This window comes from Aythya fuligula, chromosome 3 (genome assembly GCF_009819795.1).
Source record: "Aythya fuligula isolate bAytFul2 chromosome 3, bAytFul2.pri, whole genome shotgun sequence".
Taxonomy (NCBI): Eukaryota; Metazoa; Chordata; class Aves; order Anseriformes; family Anatidae; genus Aythya; species Aythya fuligula.
In genome coordinates this window covers 93465974-93478800 of record NC_045561.1, presented here as the reverse complement: position 1 = coordinate 93478800, position 12827 = coordinate 93465974, and the positions used below count along the sequence as shown (strand labels likewise).

Genomic DNA, 12827 nt, shown 5'->3' with positions numbered 1-12827 from the left:
ATAGTTTTAAAAAATCATTTTTTCTCATTTTTTCTCACTTTTTTCCCTTTACTTTCTGCTCCTGAGGGATAACTTTGAATCTTCAGCAACTGTTACAGGAACAAAAATGCTTTCAAATAGAGGGAAAAAATAACATAGCAGCAAGAAAGAACTCAGGAATCACCTGCAACTATTTATTTATTGTTTTCTCTTCACTGTATCTCTAAATAGAGTATGTAGAGATATAATTTAATTCATACAAGCTACCGCTGCAGACACAGTTGTGGCACTATAAATGGTCTGACTACCAATGGTTGACTCGCCTATGTACAGGATTCTGTTTTAACAGAGATTGCATGTGCAGTATAGAACCTGAAGGACAGACTATACACAAACGTCCATCAAGCAATACCTCTTTCAAATATGGCTTGTCCTATATCAAGGCAAGGCACAGAAGCCTAAAAACAATTTCAGAAAACACAGAAAAAATTTACTGTTTTTTGAAGGCTGAAATGCTCCAAACACTTCAAGTCCTATCATTCTTAATATTGTCTAGTATGAACTGAAACAATTAATAATTTTGAACCCTACTGAAATGAAATGCGAAATTTAAGAAATCTAATACATTCCTATAAACCATTTTCATTTAATTCACTCACTACTTTCCAATAAGAAAACACTCTTCAGAACCTTTTCTAGGGCCAACAAGTCAAAGAAGTAAAAGGAATTCTCGTTCTCTTTACATGCAATCATCATCTATAGGAACTTGCGAAGACTGATTGAATGATACTTTCATTAAAGCTTGAACATATAGAACTTAACATCACTCTGTTAATTCAGTCATTTTTCACAATGAAGATGCAGAGTTTTTCATCAAAAGAGAAAAAAAAAAAAGCATAGTTTAGCTCTAACAGGATAGGGTACGTTATAAATAGCTAGTTTATGGTACTGAGCTGGAAATGAAGGAAAACAAGAAAACGGGAAGGAGGTAATTGTGGATATCTTTTACAAATGCACTTACAGCATTATGAAAACCTTGAAGATTAGGTGTGAGAACAGGATATCGGACTCCAGGATGTCGCTCGATGCCTTTCATTACTTCCTTATGATCTGCCATCTAAAACATAAAAAAATATATATATAATAATGGTATTGATTGTCAATTATTTTTTGATTTTATGTATCTAAGCAAAAAATCACTTACACTGTGCTATTGTCTAGATTATTGTCTAGATTGTATACAGTTCATACAGAAAGGATAACAGGAAAGGGATTAAATTGAGGTTGTACACTTGCCCTTTCTTGCATTTCTTAACTTTTGAATACTTGAGCTGCAAGCATTCAAATTCTACATGAATACAGAATTGGAGCTAAAATTATCAAAATGTTCTTTTTGTGTGTATCCGTAACAACATAAATTGCATCATAAGCTGAAAACCTTTTTATCATATTAATCATCAATTGTTATTGTAACTTTAAAACTACCTTAATGGATTCCACAGGTGGAAGCAACAAAATAACTAAATTTTAGAACTGTCCACATACTGAATTTTCAGAACTCTTACTAATGCGACTTCACAATCTTACTTGTGATTGAACCTATGCAACACTGTAACCAGCATATTTGAAAAGACTAATCATAAGTCTATTCATAAAACAATAAAGCAAAATATGGAACTCTGCATAGCGCAACATTTAATATACTCAGGATTTTCATTTAACAGAAGAACATACTGTTTATTACAAAAAGGTCAAAGAACAATACTTTATTGAAGCATTTGTTTTCCTTAGCCTCCTCTCACAAGAGAAACTCTACCTTTGTAAGACGTACTTAAGCTTTTCTCACTCAAGATTAAATATAGTTCCCTGTAGTAATCAGGAAGATGAATCAATGATTTATTCACGTAATAAACTGTAGATTATTTAGACAATTTATTTCTTGAAATAAGTGGAAGAAAAGCAAGTTTATTTTTAATGTTGTCTGCAAAAAACAATAAAGATAAAATAACACATATCCTTTGTATTTCATGTCTTACAGATTTTGAGTTTTAAAAAAATAATCTCAATAGCGTGTTTTAAATACTGTTTAAATCAGCACTCATATATGCAAATCTTCCAAGCAAATTATATTTATTCTGATATTGAGTTGGATTTCTTATTCTTTTCACACTCATGAAAAGTCAGTTTAGGAATACTGTATGAAAAAATAGATGAACTACAAAGGTTTAGTAACTTGTAATTTGGAATGCATAAGATATTGATGCAGTATGACAGTTCTAAGCACGTTGTATCAAATTATAATATTTGATATTATATCAAATTATATATATATAGCCAGTACTACCATCAACCTAGAATCTTCTTGTCATTGCTTTTCTCTTATGAATATGGATGAATTAAAAATGCCAGAAAAATGTGTGCATGTCCCTTGTATGCAAGCCCACCACACATCTATAAAAAAGAGGATACATAGTATAAAATGCGTCTTATAGCCAGGTACAACTTATTTTCCATTAGGAATCAAGTGATGGTATAATGCAACTTTTAGTAATTGCTTCTAACGTAAACTAAACCAGTGTGATCACCTAATATATCTGATAAACTCACAAAAGACATTCTATAATGCCTTATTGGTTTAAGAACAATCTTTCATTCCTTAATTTAAAAAAATTTCTCAGGGCAAGGGAGAATGTTTAAAAATAAATGATTAATTAAATAGCAAATGTTGGAACTAATTCCGTATTTTAAAATTATAGCCTGACTTAAAATATACTAGAAATCCAAAATGACACAGTTTCAAACAGTATAAAGCTGCCAGGTCCAAATAATATTTTATGTACTACATTTGTCCCATTAATATTTTTCCTGTAGGTAAAATCCCATTTTAACATATATTGCATGTTAGAAGATTTTAAATTGTAATAAAATATTTCTTTTCCAAATTTCTTTAAAAATAAGCTTTCTAATGGTAGTTATTTATAATTTTTGGCCATTTAGGTTATAGGTGTGGGATCCTGTTTTATATGGCACCTTGCTACTGTGGAACTTTTTCTTTTAGCTTTTTTCAGCAATAAAATCACTGCCAAAAAAAACAGTGGATGGGAAACCATAAAAGAGCTTTAAAATATTAAAAAAAGAAATAAGTGAATGAGTGATCTAAACATAACCATGAATTCTATTCCCATGACCTATGAAAATAAAAAAGAAAGGAGCAAAGAAAAGACAAAGTCAGGACTGCACTTCATATCAGAGCAACACAATCTTATCTTTAAAATAAAAAAATAAATAAATGAACACAAATAAAGCCATTAAATAAAATATTCAGACATGAATTTAAGATAAGAAGGGATTGGTCATTTTTTTCTAAAACTGACAAACTTGTTCTAAATTTGGTATTCTTAATGGCCCATACTGTTACCACCAAAGTTTGATGACACTTGCAAAAACCTAGCATATACACTTTCAATCAACACAGTCTGAATGCATATTGTTCCTATGTTGTCACCAAAGAAATTCTGCATTGTCAGTGTTCTCTCCCTCTTTCCTATTATCCTTCCTTTGGGCCCTTCTCTAGTGATCCTAGGAACATTAAAATTAATCAGTATGTGCTGTACAGCCAGTTCACCCTGCTTGCTCATGATAAGAAAAAGTATGATCATACCATGTTTTTCCCAGAGGAAACCCTGGAACACAGCTCAGTTCCAGCATGCATTCTCAGCTTAAACTGGACAAACTTTTTTATACATTTTGACAGAAGATGTGCAAACAAAATTGTTTTTAAAAAAATATTTTCTCATATTAATTACTTTCAAGTTTTACTTTGTAAATAACTTGCACAGTCCTTACTAAACATACAAATACTCAACTGTTCATGTGCATACAGTGGGATTTTAGTTTCAGACTCAGTGGAGTCTGCTGCCTTGGTTTGGTGCTAGGGAGCATTTCTGAGAAGTTTCTTCCATTTGTACAAGTTCTGGGTACCTGGATTTTCTCCACTTGATTCTACATCTCTGAATTGGAGTTGCTTCCACAAGAAGTCCCCTCTGCCATGAATGTTCCCCAGAGATCAGCTGCACTGCTCTTCATACGGATACTTGAATTTGTCACTCTGTAAATTGACTTCATGTTCTCAACTCTTTATCACTGCATAAGTGGTGAAGCAACTCACTTTAAAGTAGCTCAGAATCCTATAACCCAGTTGGTCTTTACTCATGGTGTCAATCCATTTTTCCTACACCTTTTATCCCCACTCAGCATCCTGTAACTCAATTCTCCCATTCCTCACTTATTGCTGTTCCTTGCACACAACACACACAAGTTCCTGCCCTAGTGCTGTATGGAAGAAATTGGAAATCACCTGAATTTTTTTTTATGTTTGGAGGGTGATGACAATGTCTAATATTTCAGATTTGGAAAGAAAGCAGAAAGGCAGGAGAACAAAGCTAGAAGCAAGAAAAAGCTGGAATAAGGCTTTGCAGAGGCTCCCAAGAACAGCTCTGTTAAGAAGTCTTGACATGGCCTACACTGTCTTTTCACTCAGAGCAGCCAAGACCATGAGTGGCCATGTTATCACAGAATCACCTGGGTTGCAAAATACCTCCAAGATCATCAAGTCCAGTCATTAACAGTGGTAGACTGCCAAGTCTACCACTAAACCATGTCACCAAGCACCACAACTACACATCTTTTAAATACCTCCAGCGATGGTGACTCAACTGCTTCCCTGGGCAATCTGGTTCCAGTGTTTCACAACCCTTCCAGTGAATAAATTTTTCCCATTTTCCAGACTAAACCTCCCCTGGCACTACTTAAGGCCATTCCCTCCTGTCCTATTGCTTGTTGCTTTGTAGAAAAGACCAATGCCCACCTCACTACAACCTCCTCTAAAAAAACATTCAACCCTGTCATGACCATTATCAATCTCAAGACAATCCAAACACTCCCTAACATACAGGGCTACCCCCCCACCTCTCCTTCCTAGCCTACTCCTTCTGAAGAGTTTGTAGTCATCCACTGCAGTGCTCCAGTCATTTTCTTCAGTTGTTGACACCGACTACACTGGAACAGGCTGCCCAGGGAAGTGGTGGAGTCACCATCCCTGGAAGTCTTCAAAAGACGTTTAGATATAGAGCTTAGGGATATGGTTTAGTGGAGGGCTGTTAGCGTTAGGTTGGAGGTTGGACTCGATGACCTTGAGGTCTCTTCCAACCTGGAAAATTCTGTGATTCTGTGATTCTGTGACTATGTCTGCACTCACCATAGGTAACCCCCGCTCCAAGGCAAGCAACTCATGGCTATGGATAACATTAGCTGGCAGAGCACTTTGTAATTAGAAGTTACAAACCTTTGTTTTCCAACAAGCCCTTCAATGGACACAGGTAAATATAATAAAAATTCTTCCAGATTCATGTTTTTCATTGGAATACAATTAGTGGGACAGACAGATAAAGGTATGTATAGTCCTAGCACATATAGTATGCATGTGCATTGGGACTACTTTTAATAATTAGCCCAAGTTCAGTGGACCTAAATCAAACCACAAAACTTGAAAATTGTGTAAACAGCACCTGACTACAGCATCTGATTTTACAAAAAAAAAAAATAATAATGATGATAATTTACTCCTGTTCCATTGTCATCTATATTTATACAGACAATACGACTGGAAGACATCACTGCAATTACATGTAAATTGAAAGTAGAAATGGTGATGATTTTACATACCTGAGGCACCCATTTGGATGAAACGAAACTGGTCACTTCTATTGCAGAAAGGCCTGTTTTGGAAAGCCGGTTGATTAACTCAATTTTGATATCAGTTGGGACTATCACCTGTGAACATGGAGACATGCTATAGTAAAGTATTTCATGCCATAAGAAACTTTCATAAGTCTTTCGTACATAATCAATACATATATTTTAAAATCACGAATTACACTGGTACATTATACCATGACTACCCTGTTTAATGAGAGTACGAAGCTACAATACAGGAAAAGCACTAGGAAGTATACAAGATCCTACTCCATTTCTTTGCCCACTACAAAAGAATAAAGAAACACTTCCATGTAACTGTTTATAGATCTGCCCTAATTGTTAGTAACCAAAGATCAGCCTAGCAAATAAGTGACAAAGGAAAATAATACAGAAGAGTCCACCCACAGAAAAATGGGATAAAAAAAAGCTCCAAGGCTGAGGCAGAGTAATTCTCCTATTCTGTTAATACCATTAACTCTACTAACACCTTTAATATCAGTATCAACATGTATAAGCTTAACCTCCCATTTGCAGAAAGGGATGATTGTTTTGACACATGTACTGTATTTTATACAGTCTCTTTCAATCTTCTTCCATGCTTCCCAATCCCTCTTCAGGCAAATAATATTAAAAGAGTGATTTTGTTTCCTTTCTATGTTATTTCACCAGGAAATACGACAAAATCTATTGTACTATTCCTACTACAGTAGCATATGTAGCACAAACACATATTAAAAAAATAGCTAGCTAGTATTTTGTGGTGCTTACTAATTATGTCATGACATAATGCAATTAGTTGACAAAACAAATTCCAGAGAAAAAATGGTGGCTAAGTAACAGAAAGCCTAGTTAACCAAGTTTAGCAAGAAGTGATATGATTTAACATCTGGCTAAACAGTAATAATATCTTATTCTAACATGCAAGACAGTTATTAATATATGCAAATATACTTACTGTACTAAATGGAAAAAATGGTGATTAGCAGGATGTATGTATTTTACACAATGAAAATGACACTGATATCCATGTCAAAACACACACACACTAAAAGAGAAAAATTACCTTTTCATTTTGTAATCCATCCCTTGGCCCAACTTCTACAATCTTTATGTACTCAGGCAGTCCAGATGTTTGGGATTCCTGAAACACAAATCGATACTGAAACACTAAACAATGAAGATCTTTAAAATAAAAGGCACAGCTTGTACTTGTCCTCTTTCATGGTTCTTATATTATTCAGGGTATAAAGTCATACTGTCAACAGTAAGTTTGCTCACTGCCTTTCAGACTTTGTGAGAATATAGTCCACACCTTGAATTAGGGAATATAAAGCAGAAGTTATCTGCACATACGTTCCACTGCTCCTCGGAGGCTACAAATGTTTATTATAAAAATGTACATAAAACCATAAATGAACACCGTGTTTTACAGAGTGAGAAATATTCCCATTTCAAAAAGCTTCCAAACAAATGATCCCATCCTCCAAGCTTCTACCTGAATGTTCTCAATTTAACTGAACGGTTACTTCTGTGTAAACGTTTGCAAGACTAGGCTATAAATCTGAAAGGAACAGGGCAGAGAAGACAAGAAATGTTGAAGAGATTATTAATGAAAGATGAAAGTAATTCCTCCACTGGAAGATGAAGGTTTTAAAGAAAGATTTAAAGGAGAACAAGGAAGGCCCCTGGTAGACAAGAAAAATTTTCCAGGTTTAAGAGCAGATCTGAAAAGGCAGGAGGCTGATGGTGAAAGGAGAGAAAGAAGGCAGCAGTAAGGTCAACGGGCTAAGGAGAGCATGGGGAGCTGGAGGGGGAGGAACAAGAAACGAGATCAAAAAAGCAGGTGAAGGGAAATGAAACTTCCTTTTTTATTATTTAGCTGCTATGTTATTCAATCAAATTGACAGGTGTGGTAGTTAACATAACCTGGGCCTGTAGGACCTGCAACAGTTCAGAGCAGTTGCTTAGGTTGACCCCCAAAAGCTGTGCGTCTTTAAAAACAAATTCGATGGCTAACTTTGGCCACAGAGCCAGCTCCCAGGTGAACAGACAGGATGAAGAACGCAGAAGCATTCTTCTCCATCAGGAGCTCTGGAGGTGCCCTGTTTTCTGTTTTGCACCGAATACAAAATCCAACCCAGCATCTTCATTCCAGTGTTAAAGCCCTTGATGGGATTAGTGCTAGCTACTTGTGAGACTGCTGCTCCCTCTACAACCTTTACCTTCCCCGGCAGCTAAATTCCACTGGAGCCATGAAACTGTCAGCTCCAGGGGACAACTCCTGCATGCAGCAGTCAGAGCTTGCACAGAGACCAGGCACGGCCTGCAGAAGTCGCTTCTGCCATGCGTAAATATGACCGCTAATCTCACAACTTTTAAAACATGTTTTTCATCCCTTCCTTATTAGTATCACCAGTGTAGTTTCTACCAAGTGACTGCTAATTTCTCCTCACAGCAATGGAAAGTGAGTCATCTACACCAAACTTCTAGAGCACCTTGTTTTTTCCCTGCATTCTCAGTACCCATGCATTAAAGGAAGCTCTCTCTCTACAGTAACAGACAAAATACTGGCCAAAATACAATAAACATATTTCAGAGCATTTACTGTATATTTATCTGAGCGCAGTAAAAAGAATGGGAAACAGCTGCATAGTATCTATTTGATCACGTGGAACATCTGGTAAGTTAAAACTTTGTCAGGCTGTGCTAAGCCCACACTCACTGACAGTATAAACCTACTAAAATGTGAAGGTAAAACCTTCACATCTGCTGCATATTGTTTCTCTTTTTTTTTTTTTTTCTTTCCCAAGTTATTTTCACAAATATGGCACAGCTTCAGATTTAAAGGCATAAATCTGGCTTATTTCATGATTATCAGATCCTTCTTGTTACAAGACAAATGCCACAGCCTTGCTATGAATAAAGCTGTGACTGGCAAAAAGAAGAAAAAAAAAAAAGGAAAAAAAAAAAAAAAGGAGCTAAAATAGATTATGTGAACCAAAGCTTAATTTAGAGAATGAAAAATATCCATAAAACTTCAGTGGCAAAATTGTTCGATTCTTAAGCCAAATCCTGTAAATCCTATTCAGTTCCTACTGTGGTAAAACTTCTGTTGAAATTGAAGAGCTGTACCTGTCTTCCCAGAACAGCACATACAGCTGTATCAAGTGTCATAGCCTTTCACATGGCCAGTTAAGGGGAGATCTGCAGTCCTTGGATTTCACAGAGAACAGTGTGAACAGGCATTGCAGAAAGGCAGTCAAGTATTGATTTTTATTTTCCATCTGTGATATTACACACGTTTAATCTCTTCCAGCCATGGGCTCTTATCCCCTGACTTTCTCTGTAGCCTTCCTGCTCACTAGTCAGTCCCAATTAAAATTCACTGTTGGTGACCATGACACTGACAAGGATGTACAGGATGACTCTCATAAGGGCCTGCGGCATAATGCAAATCCACTACAGACAAACCCTTACACTTTTCAAGCTGAAGAATTAATGGCTTAGAGTCTTGGCTCTTCATCCAGAAAAGCCTTGTTTTGCATTCAATTTAATCTGATTTAATCTACTGTACTCTACTGCTCCTTTCTTCAAGGTCACTCATTTCCTCCTGTGTGGCATCCAGTACATTACTGACAATGTCTCCCATCTTTCTGACATCAGTAGATCTACTCTGATATTTCACAATTAAAACATTTGGACTAACGCAATCACCTTATTTAAACACAAAGATGTATTGTTTCAATAAATTTGGTTTGGTTTTATTGAAGAAAAACTTTCAACAAAAAGATCTGAGGATCTCGATCAGCAATGTCCCTTCAGTCTGATAAATCTGCTTTCAACATTCTCATTTATTTCCTCATCAGCCAGCTTCTTACTCATTTCACAATTCCTCTTCCCATCATCCTCCTCTGCTTAACTAATCATTTCTCTTGTGCTGTATTACTGAAGCTCAGAAAACAAGTGAGTAAAAGAGATGCAAATACTTTGAATAAATCCCCTGTGTCGTATTTATGCATTTTACAGTACATAATCATTGGATAAAACTCAGAAATATGTCAGGGACTAAATGACTACATGCTCCATCTTCTACTAAGTGACTCTAGCATTTTTCACACTCTGTGGCCCAAGCTGAATCAGAGGAGGAAAGGAGTACCTCTTCACCTTTGTCTCACCTGTCCTGTGAGTACTCAGTAACCAAGTCTTTAGGACATTCTTCCAAGAAGCTGGAGTTATACACTTGTCAATGGTCTCAGGAAAGGAGACTCCTTGCTTTCTTGCTAAGTCTTCTGATCAGTGTCATAGAATGTTTGGACGTACCTTAAAACATAGCTGAAGAAGTGGCAGGAGCCACCAATCACTTTCTGTGCCAGGCTCAATGCCATCTGCATTCACAAGGCAAACATCAAATCCACAGAACAGACTGAAGTCTTTAAGAGCTTATTCAGAGTTTAAACACTTTGGGTTTACTATCTGGATGACATTAGACCTTAACCAGGACTTGAGCTTCCTGAATTGAGGCACTGAGTCCCCCTAACTCTAACTGGAGGGCTTTAAATGTGTACCATCCCCACGGGTAGAAGAGAAGGATTTTCAGAACCAACAAGGAGACAGAAAACTTTGATACATTCAAGCAAGGCATTAAACAGTTTTTGTATATGAAGAGAATCCAAAAAAAAAAAAAAAAAAAAAAGCGAACCCTATAGAAATACACAAGTATTTGTTAAACACCAAACATGTCAGGCAAATCAGTTTGGTTTTAGAAAAATAATACTTAATTATATTAAATGAAGTATTCTCATGTAATGAAGTATAAAAAGTAGTTATGGCAGATACTTAGAGGTGACTGTTTATTGAATTATATACTGGCTCTGTTAAAAAGTAATGACTACCAAAGTACAATGTTTGAAATATCAAAAAGGAAATAGTTGACATAAAAGACTAAGAGCCTGGAAAATTTGTTTTTTCCATGTATCTAGCCTTGCCAAGGGAGAACAAAAAGCATATAAAACCACAAAAAATGCCTCCCTCAAAACAAAATGCAGCCAAAGAGTCTTAAAAAAAAAAAAAAAAAAGAGAGAGAAAAAAAAAGAAATAGGAAAAGGAAAGCCATACTATTCAGCTTGGGACACTGTATGCCAAATTTCTGTATGGAAACATTTTCCCTGAGTTATAAATAGAAATCCTAGTAACCCTTAATTAGAGCAATATAATCTTCTTTACATAACCATAAATGTAATCAAATTAAATAAACACACTTTTTTAAGCCCTGTAACTGCTTCAGAACTTCTAGTAAAGGCACTGAGGTTCGTTCAGCCTTCTGACTTTCATTCCACGCAGCTCATCTATATGGCAATTAATAGTACTGGCAGATATCATCCAGAGCTGATCAAAACCAAAACGACCCAAAAATAAGGGTGACTAATCTGGAGGTTTGGTTCTTTCCCGTCTTTCTAACTAAGCAAAGATAAAGCTCTGCTTTTCTTTTCCACAAGGTGGTGTTCTGCCACAGAGGACAACTGATCAAAGGTAGGTCTGTTTTGGAGAAGAAAAAAATAAAAATTAAAAAAAAATGCCCAGGAGAGTGCTTTTAAACAAGAATCAGCAGGGAGGCGTCATCATAACTCCATCTATACATGTCATCATATGCAGAGACATGGAAAAATACCCCAAAACTGGGAAAAGGCTCTGAGATAAGAAGTACAATTGCTGGAAGAAGAACAAAGAAAACAATGGTCAATCTTCTAAACTTTACAAGACACTGAGGAAATAAACAGGAAGAAATAAAAATCTTACTACAAATCAAATAATGATTGAAGCGATATTACAGAAACTTATTTATATAGTTCACACTACAGGAAGACATATAAAAGATATTCATTCCTAAGTTAACTAGGGGAAAAGGGGAGGAGATTCACCCATGAGATATAAAGAATATATACAGATATTCAGAAAACAGTGGGACACACCTGGTGAATAACCCTCAGCAAAGATAAACAGAGGATCCATCGTAGAACATCTACCCTACACTGCTGACTCAAGCACTGAAAGATCAGTAGCTTGAAGGAGGCTATAACTAGCAAAAATAATCATGAACCCGTGAGAAACTTACAGTAAGTAAACTGTTCTTTTGATATTATTGAGTACTCACAAATTGAATGACAGAACAGAGATATCAGGCAAAGCAGTTACAAATGGTTTAGACAACAAGACTAGAAGTCCAAATTCCATTCACATACTGGAGAAATAAATACAGAATCACAGAATTGTTGAGGTTGGAAGGGATCTCTGGATGTCACCCAGTCCAACCCTCCTGCTCAAATACAATGTACTAAAAGCAATACATGACATGACATTTTGGATATCATTATCATACCTAATATTGGCTAATTAAAAGAATCATTTTATGTCTGTCCTTTACAAATTCTATCATGTTTACTTCTCCAGTTTGACAATTTTGACCAAAAAATAAGTGATACTTAGGAAATATAGAAGATCAACGGAACCTGACTAAACCATTCCATAAAGAAATATTAGGATATTAAACTGGATAGCAAACTAAATGAGTCAATAACATGCTTTCAAAAAAAAAAATAATGAAATGATATACCTAATCCTAGGGATGTTGGAGAAAAAACAGCAGTATGCCACTTAATGAATAGAAATAGTTCTGGGCTGCCTTCTTCAGTAAAGAATTCAATCAACTGAAGAGCAGCAAAATACAAAATCCAAGTAATTCATTACAGAATTTCATTCTGTTAAGCAGAGTTGTATGTAGAGTTAACTTATCTGGAGCAAATCAAAAAATTGTTGAGGACAGAGGGGTCCTCTATATATCGTGTAGTCCAATCCAACCAACAACACACACACCCTGCACCAATAAGAGCAGTGTCAACTGAAGCTGGTTGCCCATGACTATGTCCAGCCAGCTCTTGACTATCTCCAAGGATAGAGAGTCCACCACTTCCCGGGGCAACATGGCATTTGACCACCTTCATAGAATAGAACATTTTTCTGATTCTTAAATGGAATTCATTACACTTCAATTTGTGCCCACTGCCTCCTGTCCCATCACAGAGCAGAGCCTGACT

The 12827-nt window shown here is 36.0% G+C and overlaps 1 protein-coding gene across 1 annotated transcript in view; it reads right to left on the bottom strand.

The window, feature by feature from the left end:
- Window positions 1–12827, bottom strand: part of HMGCLL1 (3-hydroxymethyl-3-methylglutaryl-CoA lyase like 1) — a 79499-nt gene that overhangs the window by 48718 nt on the left and 17954 nt on the right. Inside the window, exons 2-4 of the mRNA XM_032184426.1 lie at window positions 6800–6877; window positions 5704–5811; window positions 1001–1096 (exon numbers count right to left, since the gene is read on the bottom strand). Of these exons, the coding sequence (XP_032040317.1) occupies window positions 1001–1096; window positions 5704–5811; window positions 6800–6877 (282 nt within the window). The remainder of the gene's footprint in view (window positions 1–1000; window positions 1097–5703; window positions 5812–6799; window positions 6878–12827) is intronic.